The sequence below is a fragment of the Eptatretus burgeri genome, chromosome 14 (genome assembly GCF_056783735.1).
Source record: "Eptatretus burgeri isolate ZD-2024b chromosome 14, Ebu_testis_v1, whole genome shotgun sequence".
Classification (NCBI taxonomy): domain Eukaryota; kingdom Metazoa; phylum Chordata; class Myxini; order Myxiniformes; family Myxinidae; genus Eptatretus; species Eptatretus burgeri.
The window spans coordinates 985,804-1,010,257 of NC_140974.1; the positions used below are offsets into that span (position 1 = coordinate 985,804).

General features: G+C 43.1%; 1 protein-coding gene across 3 annotated transcripts in view; it reads left to right on the forward strand.

The window, feature by feature from the left end:
- LOC147012533 (uncharacterized) overlaps nt 1-24,454 on the forward strand; it is an 88,938-nt gene that overhangs the window by 39,469 nt on the left and 25,015 nt on the right. For 2 of the 3 annotated variants that reach the window (XM_085853521.1, XM_085853522.1), the window contains exons 17-26: nt 3,655-3,725; nt 3,845-3,901; nt 7,210-7,443; nt 9,972-10,097; nt 10,260-10,305; nt 11,492-11,698; nt 12,848-12,939; nt 14,367-14,408; nt 14,653-14,707; nt 15,784-15,993. In XM_085853521.1, the coding sequence (XP_085709647.1) occupies nt 3,655-3,725; nt 3,845-3,901; nt 7,210-7,443; nt 9,972-10,097; nt 10,260-10,305; nt 11,492-11,698; nt 12,848-12,939; nt 14,367-14,408; nt 14,653-14,707; nt 15,784-15,993 (1,140 nt within the window). Of the gene's footprint in view, nt 1-3,654; nt 3,726-3,844; nt 3,902-7,209; nt 7,444-9,971; nt 10,098-10,259; nt 10,306-11,491; nt 11,699-12,847; nt 12,940-14,366; nt 14,409-14,652; nt 14,708-15,783; nt 16,124-24,454 lie in introns of those variants that run through there. The other variant, XM_085853518.1, reaches the window with a different exon arrangement.

Below are 24,454 nucleotides of genomic sequence, written 5' to 3' on the forward strand. Positions count from 1 at the left end.
TAACATTGACATATTTATTTTAATCTTCTTTAATCTTTTAATCTATGTTCACAGTCTGATGTTCTAACCAGTTGTGTCTAGCTCGACCATGAATGTTGATCCAAAGAACTAAATTGCGTTTGAAGCCGAGGCCTGTTGCTCTGATAAATGGAACATCTTTCAGTTCTTACAAATCTCAGTCTCACCGTCATTCTCGCAGGATTTTCAAAACAGCCCACCGATGTATTTCCATGCTCAGACATGAGAAGTGGTTCGGTCTCTTGACTTTGTAGGCCTCACCATCAGCCATGACGTGGATCATACATCAAAGCTGTCTTCCAAACTGAGCTGCAGACCCCATAGTTCAAAATAATTCCTTAAGCTCAACGCCAACAAGGTGTGTCCGTGTTGTTCAAGGAAGACGTGTTGAGAGCTGTATATTCCACAGAATCCAAGAGACCTGCAGTTTGGGATGAGATGGTAGCTTCACAAACTGATCTGGATTCTGTGGAATATAAAGCTCACGACGTTGTTAGCATATCACGTGATGAAGCTGAAACACATGGCCAGTTCCTCTCACCTGGCAGACGGCGTGGTCCTCTGATTTCTGCGGCCTGTCAAAAGAACAGAGGGTCTTGGAAAAATGAGTTGTCAGAGGGTAACACTCTATTCAGGAAGATGAACAGGAAGAGAAAAGACAGCTGATAGGATATTTCGCACACATGGAGCAACATGTCTAATGTTCCATTTTTGCTGATTCACAGTCCAGCTCTCCCTGCTCTTTCACCCCTCTGACCATCTCATGTTCCTTCAGCAGCACATCCGAGTTAAACTCAAAGTTCACACTTTCCAGACACACCTCCACTCATTTATTCCTCTTTTCCATGGGTGGACTGGACCACCTGTTGCCTGGTTGGAACCAAGTGGGCCGGTGCTCTGGTTGGCCGGTGGGCCACTGCCAATCCCATTTTGGGCTAAGGAATAACTGGTCTCGTGATCCGACCGACAAAACGAGAGGCTATGACATGGGTCGATCTGCGTATCACACACACACAGCATTTATTCGAGCACTAATCACGCATTACATACATGCTACAAGTTATTGTTGGCACCACCAGTTTCCCAGGTAGCATGAGAGCAGAGTTTCTCCAAATTTCGTTTCATCAAACATCGCCTCAACAACTCGATGTCACAACACCGTCTTGAAGCTTCATGTCAATGTTAACGGAGAATGATTTCCTCAACGGCATATCCACACATTCAGTCGTTGATCGTCTGTCCAAAAAGAGTGAACTCTCAGACCGTCCTCTGAACTGTATGTGATTTAGAATCGATCAATTATTTGACCGTTTGACAACGACGTATTGAATCCTCAGTTTCTGTGAACTCCGAGCTCAAAGCCTTGGAATTGTGTGTTTGTACTTCTTGTCGAACATGTGGACAGTTTGATAAAAAAAAATCTTTATCCTGCAGTTCTCGGGGGATTCCATTGACACATGCTACTCCCTGCTCCGTTTCTATATTGCTAAGTCAGCATCTGTAGCAAAAAGTAATCTTTGTCCATTGGAATCTCATTCATGGTTCAAAGTCATTTCCTCTTTGCTGCCAGACTTTGCTGTATGATCTCAGTGAATCTGTCCTTTTTAATCTGTCCATTTTTGCTTCGTCGTCAATCGGTTTAAATTTTCATTAATTAATTCATTCTGTGCTGAAGAATCAATCAATCCCTTCTGACAATATCAGTATTTTTGATCCGATCAATGAAGCATGCGATATACGTCCATTATATGACGTCTAATCGTTCGTTTTTGTGCTGATGCTGAATCTTGTCATCAAACGATGCACGAAATCCATCATCATGAATCAAAATGCCATTTCTTCCGTTCTCATTCGGGCTATTCTTGTTCGTGTTCTTATTTCCCCCATCTCACCAAAGTGTCATTATTTGCGTGCGTACAACTCAGAATGAATGTCCTAACTAGTCTTGAATAATTGCTTCAGTGGCAAAATCGAGTTGAGATAGAAGTGTGGGTCAGAAGCTAAGAATCATGCATTTTTCAGCTAAAAATCTCTTCCCCAACAAACCGTGCCATTATCTTCGCACTTTCAGCACTCGCGGTTATTAGGCCCTGAGTGGCTGGGTCCAGGGCACAGGTACCAGGGCCAGTTGATGTACCCAGTCCGCGTCTGCTCTTTTCTCCCATTTGTTCAATTGCCCTCCGGAAACTATTCAATCACATTCTCCCCTCCATGACTTCAAGCTGATGGTGCAACCACCATCTCATTTCATGCTCCATCCTTTCCTCAATATTTTTTTCTTTCCCCATACACACTCTTTACACTCTTTACACTCTAACGACTCACTTCCAGTTTCCTGTGTCTACTCCCCTTTTATTTCCACTCTTCCTGTTCATTTGCTCCCTTCTTGCGTCCAACTGTGGCCGTCTGTGACAATGCTTTTCCATGACGTTCGATTTCTCAAACAAAATTTGTCTTCATGACTTGGCATTTTTATTTATTTTTTTATTTATTTGACAAGTATGTTGATCACTTCCATTTGTCTGTCTGCTCACCTTTTATCGACAACAGGTCACGATTTCAAACCACTCTTCACGAAACTTCACCATATGGTAGAGTTAGTGGTCTGACAGAATCCTATAGATGTATTTTTGAGGGCAAAAGGCCATCATCGGAAAAGGTCAACTTTTTCGAATTTCTAAGATTGTAAATTTTCATTCGATTGACTTGAAATTTGAAGAGGGTTTGCATATCAGCTCACTCAATTAAACCACCTATTTATTATTTTTGAGGTCAATATAGGACAAAAGGTCAACATGGACCTAATTTCTAAAATTGCCAATTTCCATCCGATTCACTTGAAATTTGAAGAGGATTTGCATATGAGGGCACTGAATTCACCCAACAACTGTTTTTTGAGGTCACCATAGGCCAACGGTCAACAATTTAGGTGCGATTTCTAAAATCCTCAATTTTCATTGGATTTGATTGACATTTGAAGAGGATTTGCACATCAGGTCACTGAATTCAACCACCAACTATATTTCAGGTCAACTTCGGCCAAAATTTGTGAAATTGTCAATTTTAATCAAATTGACTTGAAATTTGAAGAGGATATTCACATCAGCTCACTGAATTCAACCACCATTTATTTTTCAGGTCAACATAGGCCAAGGTTCTGAAATCCTCAATTTTCATCCAATTGACTTGAAATTTGAACAGGATTTGCATGTCAGGTCAATGAATTCACCCACCAATTATTTTTAAGGTCAAAACGTCAACATAGGCCTAATTTCTAAAATTGAGAGGGCCATAAACTATATATATCATGATATCTCAAGAAGTTGTGAACGAGTTGTGACAAAACTAGGGGGATGAATTGGTTCAGTGACAAATACAAGCAGATGAGATTTTGGTTCAGATCCAGCCCATCAATGGGATACAAAACGTAAACTGTTCAACCTGATGGAGGTTTGTGCTCTACCGAGTGCTGTTCTACTCTGTTCCGTTTTGCCAAGTGTCACTCTGAGTGATTTTTTTTTTTTTTGCATTGTTACGTATATTGTTCTTCTACTTTATCGTTCCTCTACTCATGTTTTCTCAAAAAGGAATAATCTCATTGATTTGCCCTTGTATGCTTTTATTCCATGTGTGCAGGTTCACTCCATCATCAACTTGTTTTGCGGAAGAGATTTTCTTTACTTCATGCTTGGCATGTCATGAAGCAGGTGAGATGATAGAGCTTTCAGCCTCATTGTGATGTTGATGTGTTTTGAAACTCGAAATTTGAAAATGTTAACAATCACAATCTATCTCCATGATTTAATATTTTATCTCCTCCTTCCAGATGGCCTCTGCTTTTGCCTATATGCACAGCAAGAACGTTGTGCATCGAGACATAAAGGTAACCCACTTGTGGAACACTGCAATGAAAACTATTTTTTGTGCAGCAAAGCAAGGAAGGAATGGGGTTGGGAAAGGGAGAGGGTGGGAAATAATAATATTTATATTGTTGCGTAATGACTAACAAGGAGGGAGGCGGGGTTGGGGCGGTTGTCACATACAGTGCCTATAGAAAGTCTACACCCCCTTTCAAAATTTTCACCTTTTGTTGCCTTATAACCTGGAATTAAATTGCATTAAATCAGACTTTTCCACCTTTACTTACACACCGTAACCCACAACTTCCAAATGAAAAACAAATTTGACAAATTTCAGAAAATTAATTAACACAAAACTGGAATATCTTCGTTGTATAAGTGTCCACCCCTCTTATGATAGCAATGGTAAATTAGCTCAGGTGTAACCAATCACCTTCAAAATCACACACCAAGTTAATTGGCCTCCACCTTTGTTAAATTGTAGTGATTCTGATTATTTCAGAATTAAATCCGCTGTTCCTGGAGATTTCCTCTGCTTAGTAGGCTCAACCATGACCACCAAGGAGCTTTCAAAAGACCTCTGGGATAAAGTTGTGGAAAGGCAAAGATCAGGTGATGGGTATAAAAATATTTCAAAGGCCTTGACTATCCTTTGGAACACAGTCAACACAATCATTAAGAAGTGGAAGGCGTATGGTACCACCAAGACCCTGTCTAGATCAGGCCGTCCCGACAAACTGGATGACCAAGCAAGGAGGACACTGATCAGAGAGGCTACCGAGGCCATTGGCAACTTTGAAAGAGCTACAGGCCTTTATGACAAAGACTGGTCACTGTGTGCATGTGACAACAATAGCACAAGCACTCCAGAAGTCTGGCCGGTACTGTGGGGTGGCAAGAAGGAAGTGATTATTCAAAAAAAGCCCACCTTGAGTGCAAAAAACCACTCCAGGGATTTGAAGCTATGTGGCAAAAAGTTTTGTGGTCTGACAAAACTAAGATGCAACTTTTTGGCCTTAATGCAAAACGTTACGTTTGTCACAAACCCAACACAGCACATCACCCAAAGAACACCATCCCTACTGTGAAGCATGTCGGTGGCAGCGTCATGCTATGGGGTTGTTTCTCATCAACAGGGACTGGGACACTTGTCAGGATAGAAGGAAAAATGGATGGAGCAAAATACGGGAAAATCCGAGAGAAAAACCTGCTGCCATCTGCAAGAAAGCTAAAATTGGGACGGAAGTTCACCTTTCAGCATGACGACGACCCAAAGCGTACAACTAAAGCTACACTGGAGTGGGTCAGGAACAAAAAGATAAATGTTCTTGAGTTGCCCAGTCAGAGCCCTGACCTAAATTCAATCAAAAATCTGTGGCATGACTTAAAGATTGCTGTCCATCAACACTGTCCACATAACTCGACTGAGCTTGAACAGTTTTGTTCAGAAGAATGTGCAATTATTACCCAATCAAAGTGTGCAAAGTTGGTAGAGACCTATCCCAACAGACTTACAGCTGTAATTGCTGTCAAAAGTGCTTCCACCAAGTATTAACTCAGGGGGGTAGACACTTATCCAACCAAGATATTCTAGTTTTGTATTTTTAATTGTTTTATGAAATTTGTAGAATTTGTTTTTCACTTGGAAGTTGTGGGTTACGATCTGTAAATAAAGGTGGAAAAAGTGTGATTTATCGCAATTTATTTCCAGGCAACAAAAGGTGAAAATTTTGAAAGGGGGTGTGCACTTTCTATCGGCACTGTGTCCACCTTGGAAACTTAGGGTCCTGAGTTCAAATCCTGCTAAACCATTGAATTACTACCAGGTGGGGTTGACTCGGCCTGTCATCCTTCCGAGGTTAGCAAAATGAGTACCAGCTTGCTGGAATAATTCAGCCGTGGTGACTCATCCAGGATTGTGCCCAATAGCCCAGGAGACTGCTTCGGCAGCACCGACGCTCTGTACAGAGTATGGTCCCAATGGATGGATGGATATATCCTCCCCTTTTGTGCTCATTGCACAATTCATTTGACGTACAATGCAGCCAGAAAGGAAGATGTCAAAATTAAATACCCATTCCAGTTCGGTTGCAGTCTGTGAAAAACAAGACTACCCACTGTCAGAGTGTGTATTTCATTTTTTTATATCTCTATTCACGGTGACATTGTGAAGTTGTTATTGCACATTTTCTCATTGAAGGTTCCATTTTCTCTGCTACTGATTGCCCTCCTGTTCGTTTATTGCAATCTATGGCACCTCTCTCCTCTGGCTCTCAAAATTTGCCTTCCTGACATCTACGAGCGTCATTCTACAATCTCAAACTCGTCTTCACAGAATCCATTGAAACACGCTATGTTATGGTCACTTGTCCATTAATACTGTTCCATCTCAACCTTCTCCACCATATTCGAGTTATTACCTAATGAGAGATCTAACACTCCACTTCTCCTCATGGGATTATCTATAAACTGGATTAAAAAGCAATCCTGGACTAGATCCAGAAATTGCTCATCTGCCATTTCCCTGTTCCTGAACCCAGTGTATTCCTGGCAAATTAAAATCACCCACAATCAATATTCTTCCCTTACCACATGCCTTTCGGAGTTCTTAATGAACCTTTCTTCCGTCGCACCAGGAGCCAGATATATGTACCTAACTATTCTTCCATCCTTAATATCTATCTACACAGAACTCTCCACATTAATTCCCTCCTTCTCATCACTCCTTTCTATTGATAGAATATGGTAATGTTCTTCACCAAGATTGCTACACCTCCTGCTACTTTGTCTTTCCCATCACACCTCTACATATTGCAGCCTTCTTGTCCATTCCTCGAGCTAAACCAAGTCTCATTTACTGCGACTCTATCGTCCGTACTCTTCGCTGTGTCCTCTCGTTCAAGCTCCTCCATATTATTGTATAAACTTCTGAAATTGATGGAGAATGTTTTGAGAAAACTTTTCTCTTCCTGGAATTTTTTACCTGTAAGGTGTGGCAGGTCTACAAGAGCTCTGCATTGCTGTTGTTGGGATTCTTGTTGGGGGTCGATTTTTGAAACGATCACCCATTGGTCGGACAGCTGCCGGACCACACCCACATTGGTCTCTTGACTCCACCCACCATGGCAGCCAGCAAAAATGACATGGCTGCCATGTTGGATTTTATTTGGGCCGGACACATCAGGCCTGTAAGCCTCTGCTGGCTATACATTGGCTGGGTTTTTTTTTTCTGCCTGCCCTTCTCATTCAAATTTGGATTTTTCTTTGAACATATTTTATGATGAAACATTTGATGGTTTTTAAAATATTTTGATTTCTGTTTGTTCTCTAGCCTCACAACGTGCTTTGCAACGATCAACTGGTGGTGAAGGTTATCGACTTTGGCCTCACTAAAGTTTTGAATGCGGGTGAAAAACTTTTTGAGGAAAGTGGCACATGTGGCTATATGGCCCCAGAGATCTCAAAGGATGGCTATGAAGGTCCCCCTGCTGACGTATGGTCACTGGGCATCCTCTGCATACAATTATTTCTTGGAGTGGAATTTAATGGATCTATTATTATCAAAGTGAGTATTGTTTATAATGGTGTCTTGATCATTATCACAAAGACATTTAATCATTATTATGCACAGAGTTGCCTTTTTGAACATAACCTCTCTGATTATTATTTTGAAAACAATTTTTGCTGAAGGAAATGCTCCGGATAGGTTGAAAGAACTTGGCAGGAGATAACGGAACATTAATAATTTGTAAATGGAAGTGGATTGAGTTTGTGGAGAGAATCTGCACAGGAGATTGACATTGCTGAGAGTGTCAGCGTATTGTTACGGTGGTGGAAATTCACAGAACACCATTCTGGTTCCCCGAAGATCAGTTATTTCGATAAGTGTGTGTTCCAGGTTAGATTTCCCCACCAATGTATAACGGGAATTGTTCGTGTGCCGGGCTGTGTATCTTTGAGTTAGCCGTTATTCTTTGCTATCTTTTATTTTAAACAAACTCTACAACAACATCATCTCCACAACCACGACATCCCCACCACAACGCCACGGAGTCTACAACCACATCAATCTCCACAACACAGCGCCCTCCTCAGCAAGCAGCGACAGGTGCCGTTGCTGCGAACTGTTGCGTTGTTCTGGCGCAACAGAAAAGCCACATTCCAGTGTCCGTGTGCAGTCAGCCGTGAAAGCGGCTGATTTGCATTAATGGATCAGAACGACCTTTGCCAAGAAAGGAACTGTCCAATCAGTAGTGAGGAGGGTGGAGCCAGCCGGGGATGAAGGGTCGAAGGTGAAAAGGGGGCGGGGCCGAACCTCGGGTGAGAGGTGGGGGGAGCGGGCGCCCCCGGACCCGATAAAAGGCCCTGCTGGAACGCCGAGAAGTCAGTCGGGAGTCAGTTGGGCTGGGTCGTTGGAGACGGGAAAAGTCTCAGGGGCAGCCGTCAGCCAGAGACGGAGCGCGTCGAACAGCCGGAGACGGAGCGCGCCGACAGCCAGAGACGGAGCAAGCTATGTCACGGTCCAATCAGACGGCCCTGAGTCGGTCGACGCTGAGGAGTGAGCGGGTTCTGAAAGAGCATCATCTCCAAAAGAGCAAGGCCCGTTCGCTCCTCTGAAGCATCGTCGGCCAGGCCCGATTGACCAGGCTGCGGGAAAGGCCAAGCGACCAAGGAGAGCCGCCCGCCAAGCTGCTCAAACCGCTCAAGCGACTGGCGCGTTTTGCGACGCCCCCGGTGGAACAGATAGATACCGAGGGTCGCCGAACAAAGATCCATCGAGTCACCACAAGGGCGATGAGGTAACCTGCCCAGCCTCTCAGAGCCCCTTCGGTCATCCCGGCTCTGAGGATTATTAAAGGCTTACGAGCCTGTGTCTTTTTCTTTCTTGGGTTTTTGTATGAAAGTCTGTGGTGCCTTGTCTTTAAGTAGAATTGTTATTAAGTGCGTGCTGTAAATGAAATAGCAATCGGCTGTAGGCTTTTGCTCGTGTCTTGTCCCCTATCCCCATTCATTGACTGCTTACGTGCTGGTTGATAATAAATCACCCATTGTTTGAATGGCACCTGCTCGTTGCGTCCCTTCCTGTATTGACTGCCATGGTGCGCTCGGTGAATTAACTGGCTAATTAAAGCCGATAAACGTACATCTGGTCCGACGGGATTTGGCGAATTAAAACCGCTCGGCTTCGCATACGGAACGAGCTGCTAAAGCGACTCGTTTTCGTGCAGGTTCTGTCGAGGTATAACCTTCCGGTATTTCTGCCCGCGCGAATAGTTGGGTATATCGATAATTCGGCGATCGACCCTGTAGCGCGTGGACAGAAGAATTGGCTGGTTTATGATGCATTGAGGCATCCTTGATTGGATTTCGGGGTTGGTCCGGAAAGTCACGACTGGATTGCGGCCTTCGGTGGACGTGCGACCGCGATTTGGCTACAACGGTTGTCCGAACGCGACGGATTCCCACAACAGTATGCTAAGTCAGTCGAGGGGGTGTGAGTGTGGTGTGAAAGGGATGCTGAGGGTGTGGTGAGTGAAGGGGAGTGTTGAGGAATATATATATATATATATATATATATATATATATATATATATATTTTGTAGTATATCTAATGGTTTGGTGCTGGTATGTTGTTGTTTGGCTTGCTTTTTATGTTAATATCTGTTAGTTTGATGAGTGCAGGTTCCGCTGGATATTCCGATTTGGATGCGTTATCTATTGTCTTCCATTGTGTGCAATGAAACAAATGATTGTTTCATCATTCACTTGTATTCTCTTTTGTAATTCTAGTTTGGTATGTTTCATTTTGACCACCAAAGATTTGAGTTGTCACAAATTTATTTAATAAACCCCATAGACTTCATATCCAATGAATGAGTTGAGGGGGTTTGTTTGTCGGCTTACGAAGAAAATTTCTGTGTTGTGCACCAAAACTTATTTGATTAATCAAAATGTATTTTATTCGTTTAAAGTGGTCTTGGTTATTGTTGCATCAGGGAGTGCTTGATTGGAATATATGCTTAAATGTAAGTATTCGATTGTGATGATGGATTCGGATTCTGTCACAAATACGTTTCTTTTGCTTCTTCGCAGAAAAAGTCAGATGCCTACACGTATTCCGAAGTGGTTCCCAAACTGCCACCAAATTCGGGAACAGAATTAGCTGGCCTTCTGCTTGGGATGACCTATAACGAGCCTTTCATGAGATTCACGATGGAGGTGAGGGTTCGACACCGTTTTCAACTGTTTGATTTGCATGAACAAGTATGTTCACACATGCTGGGGTTGCTGACCTGTTTTGGTGGAGCAAAATGGTATTGCTCACGAGTGGAGGTGTTTCCTGATAGTGTTTATATTTGATTCCATCACCTTCTTTTGCAGGAGATTTCACACCACAATTGGTTCACAGCATGTCCCTCCTTTGAAGGTAAACAGCCCTCCTTTTGTACTCTTGATACCTTCCGTTAGTGCTCTTCCAGGAGGCTCCATCTTGTGGAGAAAATACTGTGACAGAGAGCATGAACTGATAAGAGGGCAGCAGGGCAACTTTTGGACAAAATTAACATTAATCCTTTGAACCATGAGCTCCTTTGACGTTTGGCTCCGCCACACTGGGCTCTGTGGAGAAAAATCCAACTGCTCAGGTAGATGGAGGTTTGAATAGTGGCTGGGAAAATGGCTGTTAGGGTTCAAAGGGTTGACTTCCGGTTCTGGGTCTGAGTGCGTTAGACTTTGATCATGCAGTGTTTCTTTCCAGTTTATCAAAGCTAAGTTTTCAGACCAGATCTGTCGTGTCTCTCTATCTTCATCCTTGTGTTGTTGTTTTCCTCTCCTCTGTCCCCCACCTCTCCCCCTCCCGTCATCCTCTCCTATCCTCTCCTCCCCCTTCCTCCATCCTCTCCTCCCCGCTTTCCCCCTCCCTCCATCCTGTCCTCCCCCCCCACCTTTCCCCTCCAAAATGTTTGTTTCTATACAATTGTTTGTATACAATCCAGGGGAGGGAGGGAGGGGGGGAGCGGGGGAGGGGGAGAAAGGGAGAGGGAGAGGGGGAGAAAGAGGGAGAGAGAGAGAGAGAGAGAGAGAGAGAGAGAGAGAGAGAGAGAGACAGACAGACAGACAGACAGACAGACAGACAGACAGAGACATGATGTTGGTACTAGTCCGTAAGGAAGAGCAGTCTCCATTGAGCTACCATAAAGGTCTTATAAACTGAATAGTTGTGATTTTTCAATGAAAGACTTGAATCGACGGCGGATGCCCAGTCTGCGGTTGGCTTAGGTGTCCAACTTTGCTAGTTGACCCAGGAGAGGCCGTGGCTGATTGTGAGCTTTAGAATTTCCAGACTGAACCTCTTCCATTGGATGACCATGTTGTGGATAAGTGAGTTAGCTTGATCCTTCTGGAGCAATGTTGTGAGACAGATATTTTCTACGATTGAAGGATGTGTTCCATTTGTAAGAGCAGCATCTCATCATTTGCAGATTGGCAGAGTGGCACAGCTGCACTCTTCTTATGGGGGTGATCGGTGGTCCTTCTGTGTACATATCTCACTTTTTTTTTCGTGTGCATTTTTATAAATGTTCTGAAATTTCTGTTCATTGTGTGTTTCTCAGGTACAAGTGTGAAGGCTCTCCTTTCCATGGACAATTCTGAACTGATGAGGGACCTTGAAGATCACCTTGATGTGGTGAATGAGTTCCTTCACGCTCACTCGAGTGTGGTACGTCAGTTCCTTGACGGTCAGAGAGATGTGCTGAATGATTACATGCATGAACACATCGACTCTCACTCAATAAAGTTCTGGCTGGCTGAGCAGAAAGGTGAGTTCCAAAGGCACACTGTGAAGTTGGGGCACAGAGGCTTTGCAAAGAGTGGGCAACGTTCATCAGTCCATTGGATGATATTTTGTTTTCATGGAATTTGATCTTTGTCTCCAATGTAACAGCATTCTGTTGTTTATTTTTTTTGTTTTTTCTAATCTCTTCATAATGCAAACCGATCCCGGAACCATTTTGATTGTTCTTGCTTGCACTGCTTTGTCTGATTCGAAAACATGAATCCCTTTTAACATCCACCCACAAACCTAAATTTAGTTTCTTTGTTTCTGACCAACACTCTTTCAGGTGTATGTTTTTTTTTGTTTGTTTGTTTTGTTTTTCCACATTTATTCCTTTTTCCATTTCCAGAACAGAATCCCCCATTCATAAACGGATCTGTGTCCGACAGGGTTGTACAGACTTAGCGAATTTACTTCTGCACTGTGCAGTCTGCTCTGATTCTCATCCTGACCGTACACTATCCCATCAAGAGCTCGTCTTGCTCCTGAGGACCGGTGTCATAATTGTTTTGTTGTTTTTGGTCCGACGAATGTTTGATGCCACAAACATCAGCTTCTGCTCGCTTCTAACGGTGGATAGCATCGCTCAATCAATGTCCTTCCTGGGGATTCCATCGCTGTTTCATAAAATCAAATTGGTGCTTCGCAGCGAAGGCATTTGGTCACAAGTGTGCAGTCCCTCGGATGAGTCGCGTCTGGTCGCATCAGTTTGGAGACGTTAAACATCCGTCGGTATGTTTCATGAAGATATGGCAGGGTATTGTTGACACACAGAACGAAATACAGATTCTTGCCTTGACCAACTCCAATCATGTCAGGACGGGCCAACTGGTTCTTGAAAGACCCAGGCCAATCGTACGTGTTCTGAGCACTAGACCTCTTACTCGAGGACATGGTAGACGAATAACTAGCCGGCGAGTAAGAAGAAGATGAAGATTAATTCACGAAAATGACATCTCATTTCTACAACACACACACACACACACACACACACACACACACACACACACACACACACACACACACACACACACACACACACACACACACACACACACACACACACACACCTGAACATGGTGGTTTTCTGTTACAATATCTGTCTTATCTTGATTTTGCTTTGTCTTTCCAGGTTTTCGGCTCAGTAATCGTAAATATGATGAGGGTGGTGACATCAAGTACAAGGAATTGAATGAGTTTCTGGATAATCTTTCCACGGCCATGGTAAGAAAACGATTGCATTAGCTACAGTGATGTTCAAAACTATGAGTCCACTTACATCGATGCTAAGGTGGGACAGCCACATAGAACACGGTACATGGACACGATTTAGGGACACGTGGAAGAAAGGGACGGGGAGATTATCTTGCATCTGAATTCTCCTTTGTGTCTGTCGAGATGAAAGATGTTTTTTCTTACAATGAACATACTAGAACAGCACTCGGTAGAGCGCCTACCTCCACTAGGCTGAACAGTTTACGTTATGGATCCCATTGATAGCTCGGATGTGGATTCGGTCCTGAACCAAAATTTAATTGGTTTGTTCATGTCATCTAACCAACTCGTCCACCACGTTTCGTCCAAACTCGTGCACAAGTTTTTGGATATCACGCTATATATCGCTTGTAGCCCAATCTCTTAATGGTGAAGAATCTTCAATTTCACAAGTTCCAAACAGATAGACAGACAGACAGACAGACAGACAGACAGGGGTGAAACACATAATCCTTACTTCCTTTATACAATTCACGGAACGATGTGTGTGAAGCATGAGTAACCGAGTCGACCTTTCAGAAGTCTTTAATCAACACAAAAATGGCCGGGAGTGGCATCTCCAACAATAATAAGAGACGAACAAGCAAAGCACAAAAGTCATCAAAAAATGTCACACAATCGTGCAATGACAACCACAAAACTCAGGAATAATCTAACACATAACTATGTGTGTGTGTGTGTGTGTGTGTGTGTGTGCGTGCGTGCGTGCGTGCGTGCGTGCGTGCGTGCGTGTGTGTGTGTGTGTGTGCGTGCGTGCGTGTCACACAACTCCTCTGGGCCGATTAAATCTAGACTTGCTACACAGGATCAGCATGACCCTAATCGATGTATCGGGGTGTTTTTATCTTTGCCGGTGGTCTCGGGGTGTGAAGGGGGAAGAAGGGACGCAAATTTTCCATGTGACTGTGTATCATGTAGCGCCACCACCAGGTGGGAGAGGGTATAACAAGTCTCCAATTCACAGTACAGTATTCCTGTCCCCACATTTTCCAGTGCAGCGAGGTGTTTTTGAATGACACAGGAGAATTATTTGAGAGAGGTATTTGTATTACATGTTTGAATGACGATAATGACATAATCCCCCCCCCCCAGAAAGAGCCCATCCCTGACCTCTTTCCTCCACCCACCCACCAATTTTTTTTTCTTCCTCTTCCAATTCCTGCCACTGAACTCGCTTCACCTGTGCTGTGTCCATGTAATAGTCTCCCTCGTCCCCATGTTTTATCCTCGGTTGATATAACGTTTTATCTCCGACAGAGAGTTCTGTATAAATTGATGTAATTATCGTATATCACCAAACACCAATATCTTATTTTAATAGTTTCCTCACATTGTATCGAAGATGTTCTAACATGTCCTTTTGTTCTCTCTTTTAGGTTATGTTGAAGTGTGAAAGATGCTTAAACGAAGGGCACAAAGTAAGTTTTGCGTGATTGTGGAGATAACTGTGTGTTGACTACTGAACCACTTGTTTAATTTAATTCTGAACTGTCCTGATGGAATTTTTGTTTGTGATCGATCTTTGTCTTTTGGCCCCTGATCCTGAGTCCCTCTGTGTGAGTTACAACTTTGTGGTTACTGCTGTTGGGCCAGTTGAGCTTGATACGGGTTATTGAATGAATTTGTTAAATTTTCTCCTCTTCTGTTTATTCTTTTTTGTAGAAATGGGTGAAACATTCCATAATTGAGATGCTTGATGATCCAACCATTTTCATTGGTAAGTGTGGATTTCACTTAAATTTATGACAGTATGAGCAGAACAAGTTACAGATTGTGTGTTTCTGTGGCATGGATTTATCACTCATCACTGAACCATCGTCTTTTCTTAACCTCAATCAAACCATAGTTCAGGTTTGCAAACACCCTTTTGGAGCCGTCTCTTTATACTGTCACAGAACGTCGGTGCCACTGAAGCAGCTTCCAGAGAAAGGGTTACACTGGGTGGTTTGCCATTGCTTTTGTAGCAGGGATTAAGGCAATAATTTGTATTTTGTTAAGGGTGCTGGTGATGGCTCACCTAGTCTAGGACCAGCATCTAATCAATTCCAGATTGGTAGAGTGGAACAGCTGCACTCTTTTTATGGGGGTCATCCACGGTCCTGCTCTGTACATATCTCACTTGTGTATATGGGGTGTTTTTATCTTTGCCGCTGGTTTTGGGTGGGGTTTGGGTTGGGGGGAGGGGGGGAGGTGTGTGAGGGACCTAAATTTTCCATATAAATGTGTATCATGTAGCGCCAACTCCAGGTGGGAAAGGGTATTACAAGTCTCTCCCATTTACAGTGCAGAAGTCCTATCCTCACGTTTTGCAGTACAGTGAGGTGTTTTTGCTTCATGGTTATTAGTCCCCTACCGGTTTCACAGGAGGGGATTAGAGGTTTGTTCTCTGTTTGTCCGTTCGTCCGTCCCATCTGTGGTTTTTAAGGTTTTTTTTTCCCCCCATACCCTTTAACATATTTACCTGAAACTTGGTACGCGGCTTTATTATGACATAAGTTACAGAAGAAGTTCGGGTTTCAGGGCGTTTCATCAATTTCTCACAGTTTTGCCCTTTTTGGACTTAGAATGTATCACATTAGTAGGGGACGTGTTTTTCAAATCAATTCTCACTGTTGTTTAAAAAAAAAAAAAATTTTTTAGAGCAATTGAGGCAGCTGTCAGTTGCCTGTACCCCGCCAAAATAAAGGTATGTGTCAGAACGTGTTGATGCTTGGAACAAGATTGCCCGTCGAGCGTGTACTCTGCTGGTGTTTATTAATGTTCTGACATTTCTCTTTTTGGTGTGTTGTTCAGATGAAAAGTTGAAGACTTACCTTCGGTCTAACCCTCATGTGACGGCTGCGCTCGTGGAATTTACACAAGATCCAGAGTTGTTTCAGGAGCTTTTCTCTCGCTATCGTCAGATACGCAAGTACATTGCCTGTCACAGAAGTGTGCTGAGTGATTACGTGGAAGAATTTATCATCCTTCAGTCGATAGAGTTCTGCCTGGCTGATCAGAGAGGTGAGTTCCAAAAGCACACTGTGAAGTTGATGTCCAGAGGCTTTGGAAAGAGCGGGCAACGATCATGTCGGTTCACTGGACGATATTTTTGTTTTTATAACATTTGGTCTTTGTCTCTCATATAACAGCATTCTATTATTGGCTCCTGTTGGAATTAGTTCGAAACGGGGGCTCATGGATTTGGTTTCAATTTTCGTGTCTGTGCGCACATGCTTCCGCAACCATATCTCAGACACGTACGGCCCAATTTTGTTTGCACTTGGCACACGGACAACACATGATGGTACACATAAGCACATCATTTTATTTCGCGATGCACTCAAAGACGGCCGACTGGCGGCCATTTTAGTTGTAAAGAAGCCTGATGTTGGGCACATCCTCCACCATTTCTCAAACATGCATTTACCGATGCTGCTCAAACTTGGCACACAGATGATTAATGATGCCTTACATATGTACGTCATTTTTTGTTTGAGATCAGATCGAAGACGGCTGACCGGCATCCATTTTCTGACTTAAATGTATCCCCCATCATTTCCTGAACATGCATGGCCGATTTTTGTTCAATCTTGGCAAATGCCACGTGTCACTAATGTTCTTCCATGTCACATGACCAGTCAAGCCAGTTGCACATCCACACAAATCTTGTAAATATGGGCTCGCACTTTATAGTCCAGTTGCAAGGACCTGAAAAAAATGAAATCTTTCAACACTCCCTACAGAAAAGGTTTGACTTGACAGAGTGGTAGAATAGGCCCTATAGAACACCTCCAGGTGGTATGTGGTTTCAAATTGTGGTATCATTAAAATTCTACAGGTCATTATACATACCAAGGGTACTTACCAAGTGGGTCACTGTGGACTCGCAAAATTTAGGGGAGGGGTCACGTAAACGTGAATATCTTTGCCGAGACTCAACCAATTTTCAATATTGAGGTATCATTGGCTTCGTATTATAATTCTCTTTCAGAATATGTGCAGAAATGTCGATATTCATTCAACTGTACAACCACAAGAGGTAAAAATCACAAACAAATCAAATATAATGAGCTTTTTTATATTTTAGGCATCTTTTAGGGCATACTAAGTTGTCAAATCAAACTTTTCTGTAGTGCGTGTTGAACAATTGAATTTTTCACAGGTTCATGCTGCTGGACTAAAAATCTGATTCAGCAAGGCATCATTAATGGCATAATCCAGCAAGGCATCATCAGCAAGGCATCATCACCGTCTTCGATCTGATCTCAAACAAAAATGACGTACATCTGTCAGGCATCATTAATCATCTGTGTGCCAAGTTCATGCTGTGTTAGTCCATTTTTTATGAAATTCTTATGGACTAGATAATTACAAAAATGAAGTTTAAAAATGTCATGTTAATAATGATGGTAAAAGAGGCTGTGGGTTAATGCTCTGAAAGCTTGCATTTGGCAGCCTGTAAGATGGATCTTGCTTGGGCGTTGATAAGGATGACACCAATGAAGCTGTTTGAGGTGGCGCTCTTCGCCACAGTAATACAAAAAATACCCAGCTGGAGTGGCTTCAATGCTGTGGTACACTCCTGTGTTCCCGTTCGCACAAACATCGGCTACTGCCCTATGATCGATGGTTCCCCTTCAGAGTTCAGCACCATCTACACAGTTATCAAGAATGTGCAGTCCATGATGGCAAGCCTTGGCCAGAATGACAGCGTTATTACATTTGACCTTGCTATATATGTGAAGGCCAAAGAGATTCAGTGGCACCTACAAGAAGAGTTTGAAGACATGATGATACGCATAGGAGGCTTCCACATTGCAACGAATTATCTGGCTGTGCTGGGTAAAAAGTACCAGATGTCAGGCATCGAGGATCTTCTGATAAAATCTGACATGTATGGCAGTTCGACAACCTCGACCCTCCTGAAAGGGAAGTCTTACAATCGTGGAGTGAGAAGATAGTCATGGAAGCCATGTTTCGTCTGCAGTGGCGTGCCTTCGTGAAGTGGCACTCTAGGCAGGAGGTCAGTGATGTAGATGAAGATGCTGTGGATGGAGCAAGTGACAGCATGCCAATGAGCTCTGGAAGAAGAAAAAGATGTCCAGAACACCATGTTGAGGATGTGTGATGCTATCACGACATTAGAATCAGAGTTCACAAGGTTCCAAACTGAGGCACGGGGCAAGTAAGTCACAGCTGTTTGCCTACTGGAGTGATTATGTATCCATGGTACAGCTGCTCCTCCAGTTCCTCAAGGCAGAGAGGCCTGGAAACTGGATTCTGCATCTCTCTGCTACTGCTGCAATGACCCCTCAGTTCTTCGCAATGGATCGACCCAACTACGCCAGGTGGCTTCTTGTTTATCTGGCTGACATGAACCAGCTGCCTGAGACCCATCCTGCCATCAATGAAGAGTTCATGTCTGGCAATCATGCCATCAGTCGATCGCCTCAACCTTTTGCTCAAGTGTGGACTGACATGGCCCTAGAGCAGTCCATCAACCGCGACAGCAAGACAAACGGTGGCATCATAGTGATCAGTCAGAGAGCAGGAGCTCTAGAACGATGGTTCCTGACATGTCATGAACGAGCAGCCATCACAACCGCAATGAAGGAGATGTGTGACATACAGGACTCAGATCGTGTTGGTACCCACAGAGAAGCAGCACCAAAGAGGGTGGAGAGAGATGAAAGTGATGTTCAGAAGCTGCTGCCCATCATCACGTCAGAGCTTATGACCGATCCCTTCTCCCTAGACAACGTTGATGATGGAATTTCGTCACTGATTAACATTGCCACAGGTATCAGGATGCCCCCAGATGCTGCTACACGCATGGCTAACTCCTACCAGATCGGTAATGCTCAAATGACATCATTTGTTGAACAGAGACTGAATACCAATGAAGTGACATTTTGGGATTCCCTGCCAAACCTGAAGATCAAAACATTTGCCACACTAAGCAAGAAGAAAACGGTGAAGCTCACTGATGAGAAATTTATCACTCTTAGTGCTGACCGTGAACTCTTTGGCCGCCTTCTGATCACAGGAAAGTCAAGGGACATCAATCTGAAGAACTCCTCAGCTACGAGTTATCAACAGTGCCATTATCCCTGGCCCATTACGATGGCAGCTTGAGGAAGACCAACAAGAACGTACTCATTGCTGAGTTAGAGAAGAAGGTAGATGTCCATCCAAAACTGCCACAAGTCACAACCAGCCAGATGTCTGCGGCCCACATCGTCGATACAATGGGGCTGGTACAGATGACAAAGTCCGCTGGTGCTGCAAACTTCGGTGAAATGGCATTCAAGTTTTACAGCCTGGTTACTGCCCCTCTACCTCGGAATGGTTGTCAGTGGGTTGATGTTGTCTTCGACCGGTACTCCAGCCTCTCAATCAAAGCTGGGGAGCGAGAGAAACGAGGAACATCTGCAGCCTTAGAGGTGACACTCCAAGGGCCAGCCACTCCTATTCCAAAGCAGTGGATCAAATACATTGGAAATGTAGAAAACAAAGTCAACTTGTGTGCCTTCTTGGCAGACACATGGTGCCACATGGGGGTAGACACTCTGCTTGATGGTCAACACCGAGTCATCGGTGGTGGTTTCAAGAACCCGCAGAAGTCTGTGCTAGTCATCAGAGGGCACTGCGAAGAACTGGTTCCCCTCAAGTCAGATCATGAAGAGGCAGACACGAACATTGCTACATGCAAAACATGCCTCTCATTATCACAATAGGATTGTGATTCAATCACCTGACACAGATGTGGCTGTCCTCTGCACTACACACAACAGAAAACTCCAGTGTCAGGAGCTGTGGTTTCAGACTGGAATCAAGGATAAAGCTCGGGATATTCCTATCCACGGCTTGGCACACAAAGTAGGACTTGAGCTGTGTAATGCTTTACTCGGCTTCCACACACTCACTGGGTGTGATTCAAACTGTGCACTCTCAGGACTCGGCAAGAAAAAGGGTTTCAATGTCTTACTTGACAGTAAAGAGCATCAGACCAGTCTGGGACAGCTTGGAGAAGAACCCGAGCTCAGCAACAGCACTTCAGAAGCATGCGAAGCCTTCATATGTGCAATGTACTCAACAACCAAGGGGGCTGGGAGGAAAGTGAACAATGTGAGATACTGGCAGTTCTGTCAAAAGGGACAAAGAAATGAAAATCTACCCCCTACATTCGACAGCTTACAGCAACATATGAAGCGAGGAAATTACCAGGCCTATGTATGGAAGAGAGCATTGGAGCCGACACAGAGCCTTCCACCAGCAGCTGGACATGGCTGGAAAATTCAGGATGGTGCCCTGCAGCCTGTGCTCACGACCAAAGATCCAGCACCACGGGGTCTTCCGGAGCTGACTGTCTGTCACTGCAAGAAGTCTCTATGTCGCCGAGCCGACTGCACATGCAGAACCAACCACATGCCATGCACAGAAGCATGTGCACGTATGGCCGAAGAAACTTGTGAAAATCCAAGAACAATCTTTGAATCCAGTGGTGAAGAAGACGCTGACTAAAAGTTACAACAGATGACATATTCATGCTTCCATGGCGAATGTGATTCCTTGTTGCCAGACACAAATATTACAAACCGCTCTGACGAATGTGCTTCCGTGCAACTATGCACAACTATTATGATTCGCTCTCACTAATATGCTTCTGTGTTGTCATGCACAGCTCCCAGTGTCACCATGATAACTATTATCATCCACTATGATGAATGAGTAGCTTCTGTGCTGCCATAGACAACTATTATACTTGGCTTTCACTAATGTTCTTCCGTGTTGCCAAAGACAACTATTATACTCGGCTCTGATGTATGCATGTGCTTCCGTGTTGCTATACACTAGTAAAAGACGAATGCTAAAAATAACAGTTGCAGTTTTCTTTATGCGTGCCTCTGTATGTATATGTATTTCTGCAGAACAATACTTTCTTAAGCGTTTGATTTCCAAAATGTATACATACCACTATACCAGTAGTAATTGAGAAACACCGTTCACATTCATATAAGAACACAATTAAAAATGTCAGAAAGTTTGAATTAGTGTGATATTTTAGCTTTGGTGATGCCATGGCAAAGGCCATTTTCAAATAACTGTACATACTCTGACAGAGAATTATAATAGGAAGCCAATGATAACTCAATATTGAAAATTGGTTGAGTCTAGACAAAGATATTCACGTTTACGTTACCCCTCCCCCTAAATTTTGCTAGCCCACAGTGACCCTCTTGGTAAATACCCATGGTATGTATAATGGCCTGTAGAATTTTAATGATACCACAATTTGAAACCACATACTACCTGGAGGTGTTCTATAGGGTCTATTCTACCACCCTGTCAAGTCAAACCTTTTCTGTAGGGGGTGTTGAACGAATTTCCTGATTTGGCCTCATATGAGAAATGGCTGCTGGACTATTAACTCCAGACAGAGAAATTACTAAAACCACGGGGGCTATGACATTTTGTCTTTTTCTCCTTGTTGTTATTTTCTTCTTCTAATTTCTCTTCATAATACAAACCTATCCCGGAACCATTTTGATTGTTCTTGCTTGCACTGCCTTGTCTGAATCGCAAACATGAATCCCTTTTAACATCCACCCACAAACCTAAATTTAGTTTCTTTGTTTCTGACCAACACTGTTTCAGGTGTACAGTATTTGGGGTTTTTTTCCCTCCCCCCCCCACATTTATTCCTTTATCCATTTCTAGAACAGAATCCCCCATTCATAAACGACTCTGTGTCTGACAGGGTTGTACAGACTTAGCGAATTTAATTCTGCATTGTACAGTCTGCTCTTATTATCATCCTAACCGTACACTGTCCCATGAAGAGCTCGTCTTGCTCCTAAGGGCTGGTGTCGTAACTCTTTTGTTGTTTTTTGGTCTGACGAAGGTTTGATGCCAGAAACGTCAGTTTCCCCTCGCTTCTAATGGCGGACAGCATCGCTCAATCAATGTCCTTCCTGGCGATTCCATTGCTGTTTCATAAAATCAAATTGGTGCTTCGCAGCTCGGGCATTTGGTCACAAGTGTTCAGTCCCTCGGATGAAAAATGGTCCTGAGTATCCCATCTGGTAGCATTAGTTTGGAGCAGTGCCATATATAAAGAGAGTCTGGCCAACTGAACGATGGGTACTGTGTTGCTCCCCTGCAACCCGTGACCCATTGAGTGCACAGTCTGAGAGACATGGGAACAATTGCGCATACTCGTACTAACATGTTTATCGCTGCAGATCTATACCATTTACAAGTATGAAACTTGGTGATATCATGAATAGACATTTTCTATCTTTTCAATTGCATCCAAAGATGATATTTTCAGTACATTTTTGTATTCACCGATTGAATTCAGCACACACCGGCTGGCTTTCGGCTCTGGAAAAATTCAGAGAACTCCAGCTGTGATTCAGCACATCAAAAGGCCAGCTTGGACAGAGAGAGGGAGAGAGAGAGAGACAGAGACAGAGACAGAGACAGTCAGACATTTTGTTCCTCTTTATTTCCAGGAATCATCATCCACAACAAAATCATAAACCAAAGGCAAACATTGTTCAAAGTTAAAATGAGGGAAGAGCTCGTACAGAAACAAGGCAAAATCATAAATTAACTGTAAGGACACCATCAACAAGTTCACATAATGATTCCTTCACACACCACTTCTGTGAAACCAAAGTAAAATCACTGAGTTGAAATTCAAAGTGAAAACGTGATGTGACAATGGCTTTGAAAAGATGAACTACATCGTCATCAGAATTGTCGGTATTTTGCATTCTATGCTTTAGTATGGTTCACCATGTCATTCCGTGGGAATTGCGTGCCAAAAGCAATTTTATTGTTTATATGCCATCTATAGAGTGTTAATAAACGGAAAAACTTGGGTGGCAATTTTACTTTTGGGAATTTGGGTTTTTCTGGGGGCTTAAATGGGGGTACCGTCATTTCGCAGTTTATCGCCTGAAATGAAAGCGCTAGTATTGTTATAACTATTTTTATCTTTTAAAATATTAATAGGAAAATTATGAAAAAAATCAGGTGTCTTCCTCATATCATCATTCATTTATATACCAAATATTTAGTTGATATCCTGAATAATTATTGATGTATTAACAAATATATTATTTGTACATGCAGAGTATGTGAACCACGATATCCGCCTTCTCTGAACCAGGTTAAGATTTTGTCCATTTCAGCACCTTTGATTGTCTCCTACTATAAAACAATTCTAACTTAATATATGTACAATAAATGAATGCTAGGCCTAATCGATGATAGTAACGCAGCAATATTTTATGAAGTATGTTCTTGCCAGATAAGTATCCAATGCAGAAATAAGTCATCCGTGACTAGAAGATTTTAACAACCTCAGCACCAGTTAGTGTCAGGAATTGCCTTTCCTTTGCTACATTATTTAGGCATATACTGTGATATTTACATGATATGATTGTGTATGTTTATATATTTAAGAAAAAACAACAAATGTATGATATGATAAAACATGTAATATTCATGACATGACTTCATAGCACTGATACAAATAAAGGAAATAAAAATATACTTTTCTGTAATCATCACACATTCATACCACCTTTTACCACCAGTAATTACTCCACTCAACATCTAGATGAATACTAACAATAGACTAAATGAATGTAGAATCTTAAATGAATCTTATTGGGTCATTTGCTGATCTGAATACATTGGCTAACTGATTGGCTACATGTCATCTTCGTCACAAATACTGCAGTCATTCACGTTTTCACAGTCTGTGCATTTGCATAATGCTGTGCATGGCAAGCGATTTTTATGGCATGAACAGTTCACTTTCTCTTTGCACGCACCTTTACATCCACATCTAACTAGTTCAAGTACTACACGTGGTGCTGGCTTTTCGAGACATTGTACTGGTATAAGGTTTTTGTCGTCATTTAGTTTCCATCCATTGCCCTCTGGGAGCAGGTTCTTTGGCCTTGGTTCTTGGTAGGTTTTGTCTCTTTTGGACATCAGGTTGGCACGCTGTATGTGAGGTTTCAGAGTGCTTCGCGTCGGTGGAAGCTTTTCACCCTCCAAGTTCTTGACCTTGAACAGTTCCCATCGAAGATCTGGCAATGTGACGCACAAACTTTTGCTGGAGTATACACTGCAGACGAACGTCTCGACATTGACAACATCAGCTTCAGGAAGACTGTCTGGACATCCAAAGATCTGGAAAGTCTTGATAATCTTGCTGCTTGAAGGTAGTTGCAGGAACTTGGTTACCCACGCTTTCTTCGATATACTGAAGAACTTTCCACCCCAATCCGCGCCAGTGAAGTTGTGCAGTCCTATCAAAGCCTTTGATTTCTCCATTCCAATCGCAGTGCACCTCTCTTTGATGTAAATTGTCTGGAAGAATTTCCCTCTGCCAGTTAACATCTTCAATTGTCCTGGGATGGTGTGGTTGGCAACGACATCTATCAACAACAAGAACGCA